General features: G+C 45.4%; 1 protein-coding gene across 1 annotated transcript in view; it reads left to right on the forward strand.

The window, feature by feature from the left end:
• Positions 1-13,862, forward strand: part of pcdh12 (protocadherin 12) — a 28,763-nt gene that overhangs the window by 10,369 nt on the left and 4,532 nt on the right. Inside the window, exons 3-4 of the mRNA XM_068043051.1 lie at positions 4,440-4,528; positions 12,642-12,808. Coding sequence (XP_067899152.1) covers positions 4,440-4,528; positions 12,642-12,808 — 256 coding nt within the window. The remainder of the gene's footprint in view (positions 1-4,439; positions 4,529-12,641; positions 12,809-13,862) is intronic.

Genomic DNA, 13,862 nt, shown 5'->3' on the forward strand with positions numbered 1-13,862 from the left:
AGAGTGTGGTGGAGGGAGATTCAATCGAGACTTTCAAAAGGGAATTGAATAATTATCTAAAGAGAAAACTTGCAGGGAAAGCGTAGGGGAGTTGGACTAGGTGCATTGCTGGCATGGACACGATGGGCTGAATGAATGACTGCCTTCTGTGCAGTTACCATTCTGTTTATTACTCAAAACAAGATATGGGTGATTTTATCCAGAATTCATCCTGTCTTAAGTTTCTGAAAATATAAGACTGCATAGTCTCTGGCTATCTGTTGCTGTGTTTCTCTGTCATTTTTAATAAGACTTCAGTATTGGGGGTGAGTTTTGTTTCCAGTTTTCTCCCCTGTCCTCTTCACAATCCTATATAGAATTTCTGGATTACTCTTGAGTCTTGTGAACAAATCCAAATGGATACCCCTCTCACCATTCCCCCCCCGCCCCCCCCCATTGAAATGAACGTGATGGAAAATACTTCAGAGTATTTCCTAAATGGTGGGAAACCTGGAACTGTGGAGTGAGCAGAGGAATTTGGGGATCCATGCAGAGTACTCAACTAAAACGAAACACTACAGATGCTGGAAATCTGAAATAAAAGCAAAGTGCTGGAAATACTCAGCAGGTCTGGCAGCATCCGTGGAGAGAAAGAGAGAAGCAGAGTTAATATTTCAGGTCAGTGAAAGATGAAAGGTCACTGATCTGAAATGTTAACTCTGCTTCTCTCTCTCCACAGATGCTGCCAGACCTGCTGAGTATTTCCAGCACTTTCTGTTCTTGTACTAAAAGCTTGAGCATGGGTATGAAAAGTAATCAAAAAGGCGAAGGAATGTTGGCCTTTATCTTGAGGGGTACTAGAATTTAAAGGGGAAGGAGGGTGCTTCAGCTGTACAGAGCCATGGCCAGACTCCACCTGGAGTAACTGCATTCAGTTCTGGACACCATACCTCAGGAAAAATATATTGACCTTGGGTGGGGGGGGGGAGAGGAGTGCCGCACAGAATGAAAATGGGAATAAAAAGTGTTAATTATAGGCCAGGTTGCAGGAACTAGGCTTGTATTCTCTCAAGTATAGAAGATTGCAGGGTGATCTAATTGAAGTGTTTAAAATTTTAAAAGGATTCGGTAAGGAGAAACTATTTCCTTTGGGAGGACTCCAGGACGAGGGGGCTGTAAAATTTGTGTGAGGCTGCTCGGGGGTGATGTCAGGAAGCACTTCGCAAAAAGATTAATGACATCTGGAACTTCCTATCCTGCAAAGTCGGAGAGTATTTGGGTTCGTTTGGAGCTTTCAAGATTGATGTGTGCGGATTTTTGTTATGCGAGGGTAATTCGTGATGTGCAGCCAGGGCGGATAAATTGGAGTTAGGATACAGATAAGCCATGATCTAATTGAATAGTGGAACAGGCTTGAGGTGGTAAATGGCCAACTCCTGTTCCTTTGTTCCTATGACGGGCAGTCAGTGCAGGGACGTGAAGCCATGAGATTCAGGAAGCTCAATTAGCTGCCGGTGGCCTTAGCAGAAGTTTATTTGTCCACATCTGGAGTGGAGCTACACAGCTGGGATAACAATGCAGTGAACGTGTCCTGCTTTTGTATTTGTGCAGGGCTCAATCCTTGTCTATGCTTGTGAATGTCAGCTTTTTGCCAGTGTAAAGTTAATGAATCACATTTGAGCTGAACAGCTTTGGGAGGTAATAGGTTGGAATTTTCCTGATTTTTGGCATTAACTACAAATAGTGAATGCAGCAGATGGGAGAATGCTATTAGCACAGGAGGAGGCCACTTTGATAGATGATGGCTGATCTGTATCTTAACTCCATCTACCTGTCTTGGTTCTGTAACCCTGAATACCCTTACCTAACAAAAATCTATTATCTCTGTCTTGAAATTTTGAGTTGACCCTCCTCCCTCCACCCCCCCCCCCCCCCCCCCCCAGCCTCAACAGATTTTTGGGGGAGAGGGTTCCAGACTTCCACTACCCTTTGTGTGAAGAAGTGCTTCCTGACATTGTCCCTGAATGGCCTGGCTCAAATTCTAACGTCCTGTCCCTTTGTTCTGGACTCCCCCATCAAAGGAAATAGTTTTTCTCTAACTCCCTTATCAAACCCTTTCGCCACCTTTAAAGACCTCGATTAGATCATAGGAAATAGGAGCAGGAGTAGGCCTGTCGAGCCTGCTCCACCATTCCAACAGATCACGGCTGACCATCTACCTCTATGCCATTCTTCCCGCACTATCCCATATCCCTTGATAGTATTCAGAAATCTGTCTATTTCTGTCTTGAACATGCTCAATGATTGAGCTTCCACAGCAATCTGGGGTAGAGAATTCCACAGATTCACCACACTGAGTAAAGAAATTCCTCCTCGTCTCAGTCTTAAATGGCCTGCCCCTTATTCTGAGACTCTGTCCCCTGGTTCTCGACTCAGATCAGCCCTTAATCTTCTAAACGCAAGGGAATACAAGCCAATATTATGAAACCTGACACGTGATTTAACTCTCTTAGCCCCGGTATCATCCTGATGAATCTGTGCTGCGCCCTCTCCAAGGCCAATATATTCTCCCTGAGGTGTGGGACCCAGAACTGAATGCAGTTACTCTAGATGGGGGTTTAACAAGAGCTCCATACAGTGTAACGTAACTTTTGTATTTCAGCCCCTTGGAGATAAATGCCAATGTTTCAGTAGCCTTTTTAAATTATGATTTGCACTTGTTCACTAGCATTTGGTACATCCTGTACATGGGCCCCTCTGTACAAAAATCATTAAGATCTAGTGGGCAGGTTTTAACACCGGGAGTTCTTAATGTAAGTGGATAGTACTGCCATTAAACAAGCAAGTAAGCACGTTATTGGGTTGAGTATTTATGAACAGGGAAATCCCCACACTCTCCCCTCCAGATAGATAGGACCCACCCTCTCACCAGAGGAGGGAGTCTCCCTTGGCCACTACGTGTGGTGATACTGGGAGTGCTTCATGAAGGTTTTCCTGCGTTTTGATATTTCAAGCAAGATCGTGAAGCGTTTGTAAAACAACTCCCGCCCTTCCCCAATGACCATTCCTGAATAGAGAGAGAGGAAAACTGCATACAATCTTCCTCAATCCCCTTGTGCTTTTTTGAAACCAAACATGCGGAGGGATTTGGAATGAGCGCGTTAAATATTTGGATGGGTACTGTGCCACTCGGAGAATACACCCAGTGGTGAGAGGGAAGGAGAGAAAGTTCATGCTCTTTAAATTGGTTATCGCTTGTAATAAAACGTAAATTCAAACTTTAAAAAGAAATCAAAATCCAGGCCAACCTGCCCAGTGCAGTACTGAGCGAGTACTGTAAAGAGTTAAAGTACTGCTGAACTGAGGTCCTATCTGCTATCTTGTGGATGTAACCAATCCCACGGCACTATTTTGACGAAGAGCGGGTGAGTTCTACCTGGTGTCCTGGCAAATATGTTTCCCTCAACCAATATCACTAAATTAAGCAGTTGATCTAGTCATTGCCACATTACTGTTTGTGAGAGCTTGCTGTGTGCAAATTGGCTGCTGCATTTCTTACTTTATAGCAGGGACTGCACTTTAAAAGGCCAGAAAGCGCTTTGGGACACTCCGAGGTCGTGAAAGGTTATATAAATGCAAGTCATTTCATTGTGAGGGATTGGTACTGGAATGTGGACATTCAGCAAACCTTGCTTGTGTCTTTAACATTTCCAATGAAACATCCCTTCTGTGTCTATAACCTTATCTCCTGGCTGCTTGATTTCCAATATTTTGGATTACTTTTTCTCTCCCCAACTCTCCTTTTACCCAGTGGCCATTCTTGGTGTTGAAAGGAATTTTAACTGGCGGGAGAATGGATTTCAGAGCTGAGTCCCTCATAGCCATCTGGATGAGGCCAACTAACTCTGGTCCAATCTATGTGGTTCTATTTTTAAAAAAAAAATCATTCTCACTGTCGCTGGCGAGGCTGGTGTTCGTTGCCCATCCCGAGTGGCCCTGAGAAGGTGGTGCTAAGCTGCTGCCTTCTTAAACTGTTGGTCGAGGGTTTGATGCAAACTGTTCTCACTCCAGAGGGTAGTTAAGCATTGACCATGTTGGTGTGGGTCTGGAGTCACATATAGGCCCAGACCGGGTAAGGACGGCAGGTTTCCTTCCATGAAGGGACATTGGTGAACCAGTTGGGTTTTAACGACAATCCAACAGTTTCATGATCAATTTTACTGACCCCAGCCTTTTACTTTCAGAATTTGAAAAATTCTAATTCTTAGACTAATGTGGTAGGATTTGAACTGGTGTCCTGTGGATTACTAGTCCAGTAATATGAAGCCATACATGGCAGAACTCATGCCCACGCAGCTACTAGTTTTAAGCTTGCTCTTAAAAGGTAAATCGAAGAGTGAACAGCCCGTGGGTAAAGAGGAATGTAGTGACTTCTGATATTTTCCTGTCCTGTTTTACAGCAAATCTCTCAGCTGCTCTCCTTACTCCACCAAGGACAGTTCCAAGCCAAGCCAAATTTTCGGGGAAATAAATATTTAAAGAACTACAGGTATGTTCTCCTTAGAGGCGATTTGATAGAGGTGTTTAAAATCATGAAGGGTTTAGATAGCGTTAAAGAGAAACTGTTTCCAATGGTTGATACTTTAAGGTGAATTATTTTTAATGCAATAAGTGGTTAAAATGTGGAATGCACTGCCTGACAGTGTTGGATACAGATTCAATATTAGCCTTCAAGGAGGAATTAGATAGAAAATTGTGGTAATATGGGGACAGAGTGGGGTAGTGGGACTATCTGGACTGCTCTTTGAAAGACCCGGTGAGAATCAATGGGCCAATTGGTCTCCTTTTGAGCTGCATGATTCTATGATTCAACAAATTGCTGTGTGGAGCTGGGAGCTTCCTTTACACTCAGATTAAAGGTTCTTGTAAGTGATTGTGTCAGTCATGGCTCAGTGGGTAACACTCTGCCCTCTGGGTCAAGTCCCGTTCCAGAGACTCGAGCCCATAATCCAGACTGACGCTCAGAGTGCAAGGCTGGGGGAGTGCTGCATTATTGGAGGTGCCATCTTTCGGATGAGGTGTTAAATGAGGCCCTGTCTGTTCTCAGGTGGGTGTTAAAGATCCCATGGCCACTATTTTGATGAATAGGACAGTAGGGGACATAGTTTCAAAATATGAGGTCGGCCATTTAGAACTGAGATGAGGAGACATTTCTTCAATCAGAGTGGTGAATCTTTGGAATTCCTTACCCCAGAGGGCTGTGGAGGTTCAGTCATTGAGCCTTTCTTACTAACATCTGGGGGCTTGTGCCAAAATTCTGAGAGCTGTCTCTCAGACTAGTCAAGCAACAGCTTGACGTCATTTGCACAGAATCATACCTTGCAGGCGATGTCCCAGACACTACCATCACCATCCCTGGGTATGTCCTGTCCCACTGGCATTTAGTTGAGAGGGAATTGTCCTGAGAGTCTTCAGATCAATTCCGGACCCCATGAAGTCTCATGGCATCAGGTCAAACATGGGCAAGGAAACCTCCTGCTGACTACCACCTACTGACCAACCCCCCCACCCCCCCCAACCCCCACCCTTGACTGGTGAATCAGTGCTTCCCCATGTTGAACACCAATTGGAAGAAGCACTGAGGGTAGCAAGGGCACAAAATGTACTCTGGATGCGGGAATTCAATGTGCATCACCGAGTGGCTCAGCAGCACTACTGACCGAGCTGGCCAGGTCCTACAGGACATAGCTGCTAGACTGGGTCTGCAGCAGGTGGTGAGGGAACCAAGAAGAGGGAAAAACCTACTTGATCTCATCCTTACCAATTTGCCTATCGCAGATGCATCTGTCCATGACAGTACTGGTAGGAGTGACCACCGCACAGTCCTTGTGGAGGCAAAGTCCCATCTTCACACCATCGTGTTGTGTGGCACTACCACTGTGCTAAATGGGATAGATTTCAAACAGATCTAGCAACTCAAAACTGGGCATCCATGAGGTGCTGTGGGCCATCAGCAGCAGCAGAATTGTACTCAACTGCAATCTGAACCTCGTGGCCTGGCATAGCCCTCAGTCTACCATTACCATCAAGCCTGGGGAGCAACCTTGGTTCAAAGAGGACAGGAGGGCATGCCAGGAGCAGCACCAGGCATACCTAAAAATGAGGTGTCACCCTGGTGAAGCTACAACCCAGGACTACTTGCAAGCCAAACAGCGGAAGCAGCATGTGATGGACTGGGCTGTGATCCCACAAAAAATGGATCAGATCTAAGCTTCGCAGTCCTGCCACATCCAGTTGTGAATGGTGGTGGACAATTAAACAACTGACTGAAGGAGGAGGCTCCACAAATATCCCCATCCTCAATGAGGATGAGATGAGAACATCAGTGCAAAAGACAAGGCTGAAGCATTTGATTCGATCTTCAGCCAGAAGTGTTGAGTTGATGACCCATCTCTGCCTCCTCCTGCAGTTCCCAGCATTATAGATGCCAGTCTTCAGCTAATCCGATTCACTCCACATGATATCAAGAAACGGCCAAAGGCACTGGATACTGCAAAGGCTATGGGCCCTGACAATATTCTGGCAGTAGTACTGAAGGCTTATGTGTGCCCCTGGCCAAGCTGTTCCAGTACAGCTACAACACTGGCATCTACCCGGCAATGTGGAAAATTGCCCAGGTATGTTGGGTGCACCAAAAGTAGGACAAATCTGACCCGGCCAATTACCACCCTATCGGTTTACTCTCAATCATCAGCAAACTGATGGAAGGGGTCATCGACAGTGCCATCAAGCGACACTTGCTCAGCAATAACCTGCTCAGTTTGGGTTCCGCCAGGGCCACTCAGCTCCTGACCTCACTACAGCCTTGGTTCAAACATGGACAAAAGAGCTGAACTCAAGTGGTGAGGTGAGAGTGACATTAAGGCAGCATTTGACAGAGTATGGCATTAAGGAGCCCGAGCAAACTGGAGTCAGTGGGAATTAGGGGGAAAACTCTCCGCTGGCTGGAGTCATACCAAGAGCAAAGGAAGATGGTTGTTGGAGGTCAATCATCTCAGTCCCAGGGCATCACCGCAGGAGTTCCTCAGGGTAGTGTCCTAGGCCCAACTATCTTCAGCTGATTCATCAATGAGCTTTCCTCCCTCATAACGTCAGAAGTGGGGATGTTCACTCAGATTCTGAAGCAGCAAGTGTCCATGTGCAGCAAGACCTGGACAATATCCAGGCTTGGGCTGATAAGTGGCAAGTTACATTTGTGCCCCCCAAGTGCCAAGCAATGACCATCTTAAACAAGAGAGAATCTAATCATCTCCCCATGACATTCAATAGCATTACCATTGCTAAATCAAAGAACAAAGAACAGTACGGCACAGGAACAGGCCATTCGGCCCTCCAAGCCTGCGCCAATCTTGATGCCTGTCTAAACTAAAACCTTCGGCTCTTCTCGGGACCATATCCCTCTGTTCCCATCCTATTCATATATTTGTCAAGATGCCTCTCTTAAACGTCTCTATGGTACCTGCTTCCACCACCTCCCCCGGCAGCAAATTCCAGGCACTCACCACCCTCTGTGTAAAGAACTTGCCTCGCACATCCCCTCTAAACGTTGTCCCTCGCACCTTAAACCTATGTCCCCTAGTAACTGACTCTTCCACCCTGGGAAAAAGCTTCTGACTATCCACTCTGTCCATGCCGCTCATAACTTTGTAAACCTCTATCATGTCGCCCCTCCACCTCTGTCGTTCCAGTGAAAACAATCTGAGTTTATCCAGCCTCTCCTCATAGCTAATGCCCTCCAGACCAGGCAACATCCTGGTAAACCTCTTCTGTACCCTCTCCAAAGCCTCCACGTCCTTCTGGTCGTGTGGTGACCAGAATTGCACGCATTATTCGAAGTGTGGCCTAACTAAAGTTCTGTACAGCTGCAGCATGACTTGCCAATTTTTATACTCTATGCCCCAACCGATGAAGGCAAGCATGCCGTATGCCTTCTTGACTACCTTATCCACCTGCATTGCCACTTTCAGTGATCTGTGGACCTGTACGCCCAGATCTCTCTGCCTGTCAATACTCCTAAGGGTTCTGCCATTTACTGTATACATCCCACCTGCATTAGACCTTCCAAAATGCATTACCTCACATTTGTCTGGATTAAACTCCATCTGCCATTTCTCCGCCCAAGTCTCCAACCGATCTATATCCTGCTGTATCCTTTGACAATCTTCATCACTATCCGCAACTCCACCAACCTTTGTGTCGTCCGCAAACTTACTAATCAGACCAGCTACATTGTCCTCCAAATCGTTTATATATACTACAAACAGCAAAGGTCCCAGCACTGATCCCTGAGGAACACCACTAGTCACATCCCTCTATTCAGAAAAGCACCCTTCCACTGCTACCCTCTGTCTTCTATGACCAAGCCAGTTCTGTATCCATCTTGCCAGCTCACCTCTGATCCCGTGTGACTTCACGTTTTGTACCAGTCTGCCATGAGGGACCTTGTCAAAGGCTTTACTGAAGACCATATAGATAACATCCACTGCCCTTCCTTCATCAATCATCTTTGTCACTTCCTCAAAAAACTCAATCAAATTAGTGAGACATGACCACCCCTTCACAAAACCATGCTGTCTCTTGCTAATCAGTATGTTTGTTTCCAAATGGGAGTAAATCCTGTCCCAAAGAATCCTCTCTAATAATTTCCCTACCACTGACGTAAGACTTACTGGCCTATAATTTCCTGGATTATCCTTGCTACCCTTCTTAAACAAAGGAACAACATTGGCTATTCTTCTGTCCTCTGGGACCTCACCTGTAGCCAATGAGGATACAAAGATTTCTGTCAAGGCCCCAGCAATTTCTTCCCTTGCCTCCCTCAGTATTCTGGGGTAGATCCCATCAGGCCCTGGGGACTTATCTGCCTTAATGCTTTGCAAGACACCCAACACCTCCTCCTTTTTGATAATGAGATGACTGAGACTATCGACACTCCCTTCCCTAGGCTCATCATCCACCAAGTCCTTCTCTCTGGTGAATACTAATGCAAAGTATTCATTTAGTACCTCGCCCATTTCCTCTGGCTCCACACATAGATTCCCTTCTCTGTCCTTGAGTGGGCCAACCGTTTCCGTAGTTACCCTCTTGCTCTTTATATGCGTATAAAAAGCCTTGGGATTTTCCTTAGTCCTGTTTGCCAATGACTTTTCATGACTCCTTTTAGCCCTCCTGACTCCTTGCTTAAGTTCCTTCCTACTGTCTTTATATTCCTCAAGGGATTTGTCTGTTCCTAGCCTTCCAGCCCTTACGAATGCTTCCTTTTTCTTTTTGACTAGGCTCACAATATCCTGCGTTATCCAAGGTTCCCGAAACCTGCCAAACTTATCCTTCTTCCTCACAGGAACATGCTGGTCCTGGATTCTAATCAACTGACGTTTGAAAGACCCCCACATGTCAGATGTTGATTTACCCTCAAACAGCCGTCCCCAATCTAAATTCTTTAGTTCCTGCCTAATATTTTTACAATTAGCCTTCCCCGAATTTAGCACCTTCACCCGAGGACTACTCTTATCCTTATCCACAAGTACCTTAAAAACTTACGGAATTATGGTCACTGTTCCCGAAATGCTCCCCTACTGAGACTTCGACCACCTGGTCATTCCCCAATACCAGATCCAGTACAGCCCCATCCCTAGTTGGACTATCTACATATTGTTTCAAGAAGCCCTCCTGGATGCTCCTTATAAATTCTGCCCCATCCAAGCCCTTCGCCCTAAGTGAGTCCCAGTCAATATAGGCGAAGTTAAAATCACCCACCACTACAAACCTGTTACCTTTACATCTTTCCAAAATCTGTCTACATATCTGCTCCTCTACCTCCCGCTGGCTGTTGAGAGGCCTGTAGAAAACCCCCAACATCGTGACTGCACCCTTCCTGTTCCTGAGCTCCACCCATATTGCCTCGCTGCATGACCCCTCCGAGGTATCCTCCTGCAGTACAGCTGTGATATTCTCCTTAACCAGTAATGCAACTCCCCCACCCCTTTTACATCCCCCTCTATCCTGCCTGAAGCTTCTAAATCCTGGAACATTTAGCTGCCAATCCTGTCCTTCCCTCAACCAAGTCTCTGTAATAGCAACAACATCATAGTTCCAAGTACTAATCCAAGCTCCAAGTTCATCTGCCTCACCTGTTATACTTCTCGCATTGAAACAAATGCACTTCAGACCACCAGTCCCGCTGTGCTCCGCAACATCTCCCTCCCTGCTCTTCCTCTTAGTCTTACTGGCCTTATTTACTAGTTCCCCCTCATTTATTTCACTTGCTGTCCTACTGCTCTGGTTCCCACCCCCCTGCCACAATAGTTTAAACCCTCCCGAGTGACACTAGCAAACCTCGCAGCCAGGATATTTGTGCCCCTCCAGTTTAGATGCAACCCGTCCTTCTTGTACAGGTCCCATCTGTCCCTGAAGAGATCCCAATGGTCCAGATATCTGACACCCTCCCTTCTACACAAGCTGTTCAGCCACGTGTTTAGCTGCACTATCTTCCTATTTCTAGCCTCACTGGCACGTGGTACAGGGAGTAATCCCGAGATTACAACCCTAAAAGTCCTGTCTTTTAACTTTCTACCTAATTCCCTAAACTCCCCCTGCAGGACCTCGTCACTCTTCCTGCCTATGTCGTTGGTTATCCAGTTTATGCAGTGCAACTCTGACACAAATACTAATGGACTTCTAGGAAAGTCACACTTATGTCAAAGAAGGAGGCCATTCAGCCCATTGTGTCTGTGCTGGCTCTCCATGGAGCTATGCAATCAGTCCCGCTTCCTGGCTCAGTTCCCCGTAGCCCTGCAAGTCTATTTCTCTCAGCTGGCCATCCAACTTCCTCTTGAAGTCATTGATCGTCTCCACTTCCATCACCCTTGTGGGCAGCGAGTTCCATTACTACCTGCTGTGTTTTTTAAAAAAAAAAAATTATTTCTTCCTCACATTCCCCCTGCATCTCTCTCCCCAAAACCTTCAATCTGTGTCCCCTAGTGCTTGTACCATTTGTTAATGGGAACAGTTTTTGGGCTTGGATTCAATACTTGGACAATAAAAAAAAAAATGCTTAAAATACAATTTTAATTCTCCAACTTCTCTTTTTCCTTTCCCAGTCCCTGCAGATGGTGTTGCTTCCCAAATCCATGTCCATCTTTCCTGCAATTCCATGTTCCTACATTGTAACACTTCAAAGCCATTTCATTGGCTGTATGGGACATTGAGGTCGTGAAAGGCGCTATAGAAATGCAAGTCTTTCTTTCACTGCACAGCACTGAAACAGCCCTAATCAGAGTCACAAATGACATCCTATGACTGGTAAATGATCCCTTTGACATACGAATGTATGAATTAGGAGCAGGAGTAGGCCATTCAGCCCCTCAAGCCTGTTCCACTATTTGATAAGATCATGGTCTTTCTGATTGGGCCTCAACTCTACTTTCCTGTCTACCTGCTATAACCTTGGCAATCAAAAATCTAATTCGGCCTTGAATATAATCAATGACCCTGCCTCCACTGCTCTCTGGGGAAGCAAATTCCACAGACTCACAACCCTCCGAGGAAAAAATTCTCTTCATCTCCGTCTTAAATGGGAGACACCTTATTTTTAAACTGTGTCCCCTAGTTCTAGTCTCTCCCATAAGGGGGAAATATACTTTCAGCATCCATCCTGTCAAGTCCCCTCAGGAACCTAGATGGTTCAATAAGATCACCTATCATTCTTCTAAACTTAAATGGATACAGACCCAAACTGTCCAACCTTCCCTCATAAGATAATCCCTTCATCCCAGGAATCAGTCAGGTGAACCTTTTCTGAACTGCTTCTAATGCAGTTGTATCCTTTCTTAAGTAAGGAGACCAAAACTGTACACAATACAATGTGGTCTCACCAATGCCCTGTACAACTGTAGCAAAACTCCCCTACTTTTATACTCTATTCCCCTTGCGATAAATGCCAACATTCCATTTGCCTTCCTAATCACTTGCTCATGTTTGATCATGCCTGTCCTCCATTTCCCAGGTGGTTACGACTGCCATTGACTGGTTCCACTCTTGCCTGTCTCTTTGTGGCCGTGGAATCAAAGGTACTATATAAATGAAAGTTGTTTTTCAGAAAATCATGTAGCACAGAAGGAGGCCATTCAGCCCATCATGGCTGTACTGGCTCTTTGAAAGAGCTATCCGATTAGTCCCACTCCCCCTGCTCTTTCCCTGTGGCCCTGCAAATCTTTTCCCTTCAAGTATTTATCCAATTTCCTTTTAAAAGCTACTATTGAATCTGCTTCCACTACCTTTTTTGGCCGTGCGTTCCAGATCATAACTTCTTGCATTTAAAAAAAAAAATTTCTAATTTCATCCACCCACCCCCACCCCGCCCCAGTTTCTTCTGTGAATTATCTTAAATCTGTGTCCTTTGGTTTCTGAACCCTGACTCTCCCCTGTCGCCATCAGAAATGGTCTCTATTGTATTTAAAATAAAATAATTTTTCTTGTTGTGTGTCTCCTACATTCTGTCTCTTTTTTCCCCTCCCTCCCAATTATTTTTTTCAGTATCTAAATTTTTGACTTTTCTCTGTCGAATCTAAGGGCCGCTGTTTTTTTTTCTCCTGTTGTTACAGGGCCGCGATGCAGGATGCGGACAGGACTAGTCTGAAGGACAGTGGGCAGGGAGAGAGTGAGGAGGGAGACAGCGACTGTGACACTGGCAGAAACTCGCCCATTGACCAGCTGCTCGAAGAGGGGCTGAGTGACCTGCTTGCCAGGGGTGGCTGGACAACACCAACAGGTGAGAAGAGTGCGTGTGTGCGTCTCTCAATTAGTAATGGTCAGGGATGTAGAGAATAAGCCTAGGGTATTTGATTTGGCACAGAACGCAAGTATAAACTGAAAAGGGGCAGAATCAGGAAGGTAAGCATTACTTCACTGAGGGAGTGGTCAATTTTTAGAATCGTTTAAGAAGGAAGGTGCTAAAAGCCTGGTGATAACACCACCAAGCCCGATGTGCACGACAGCAAAAAAGTGCTTCGAGAAACAGTCATATTTTCTTCATGCGTTCTGTTGTAGATGTTTGGATGATTCGTTTTGTTCCACTTCATCTTGTTTTTAATTTTTAAGGTTTAAGTCAGTTGAGTTTTTATTTGTTTTCTAACATTGCAAACATTTCAGCATCCATTATGTTAAACATATTCCTGATCCCTCACTATTTCAAACAGTGCATTAGGATCCCTTTAGGGTGTGTTTGTTGTTTGATTTTTCTACCTTTTTCTGAAGTCAGGAAATATCTCCAACACCTTGTTTCAGTTGTTCCGTTTCCTCTTTCGCTGGTTGGGGCAGTCTAGGATTAGGGGCCATATCCAAAAACTAGAGCCAGACCTTTCAGGAGTGAAATTAGGAAACACCTTTACATGCACAGGGTGGTAGAAGTTTGGAACCCTCCTGCAAATGGCAATTGATACTGGTTCAATTGTTAATTTTAAATCAGAGTTTGATGGCTTTGTATTCAAAGATATTAAGGGATATGGGGCAAAGGCATGAGTGAGGTCACAGATCAGCCATGATCTCATTGAATGGTGGAGGAACAGGATCAAAGGGGCTGAATGGCCTGCTGCTCCTGCGTTTCTTATGCAATGTAGGGATGTCTGGTTATCTCCAAGTGAATGGGGTCAATGGCGGGCTGTGATGCAAATGGTACATTTTTACCAAGCATTACATTTGGTGTGTCTGGTAAAGACGTATAAGAATCCGCTTGATGCAGGGAAGTTTAGTTTAGTTTAGAGATACAGCACTGAAACAGGACCTTCGGCCCACCGAGTCTGTGCCGACCATCAACCACCCATTTA

The sequence above is a fragment of the Heterodontus francisci genome, chromosome 12 (assembly GCF_036365525.1).
Source record: "Heterodontus francisci isolate sHetFra1 chromosome 12, sHetFra1.hap1, whole genome shotgun sequence".
Taxonomy (NCBI): domain Eukaryota; kingdom Metazoa; phylum Chordata; class Chondrichthyes; order Heterodontiformes; family Heterodontidae; genus Heterodontus; species Heterodontus francisci.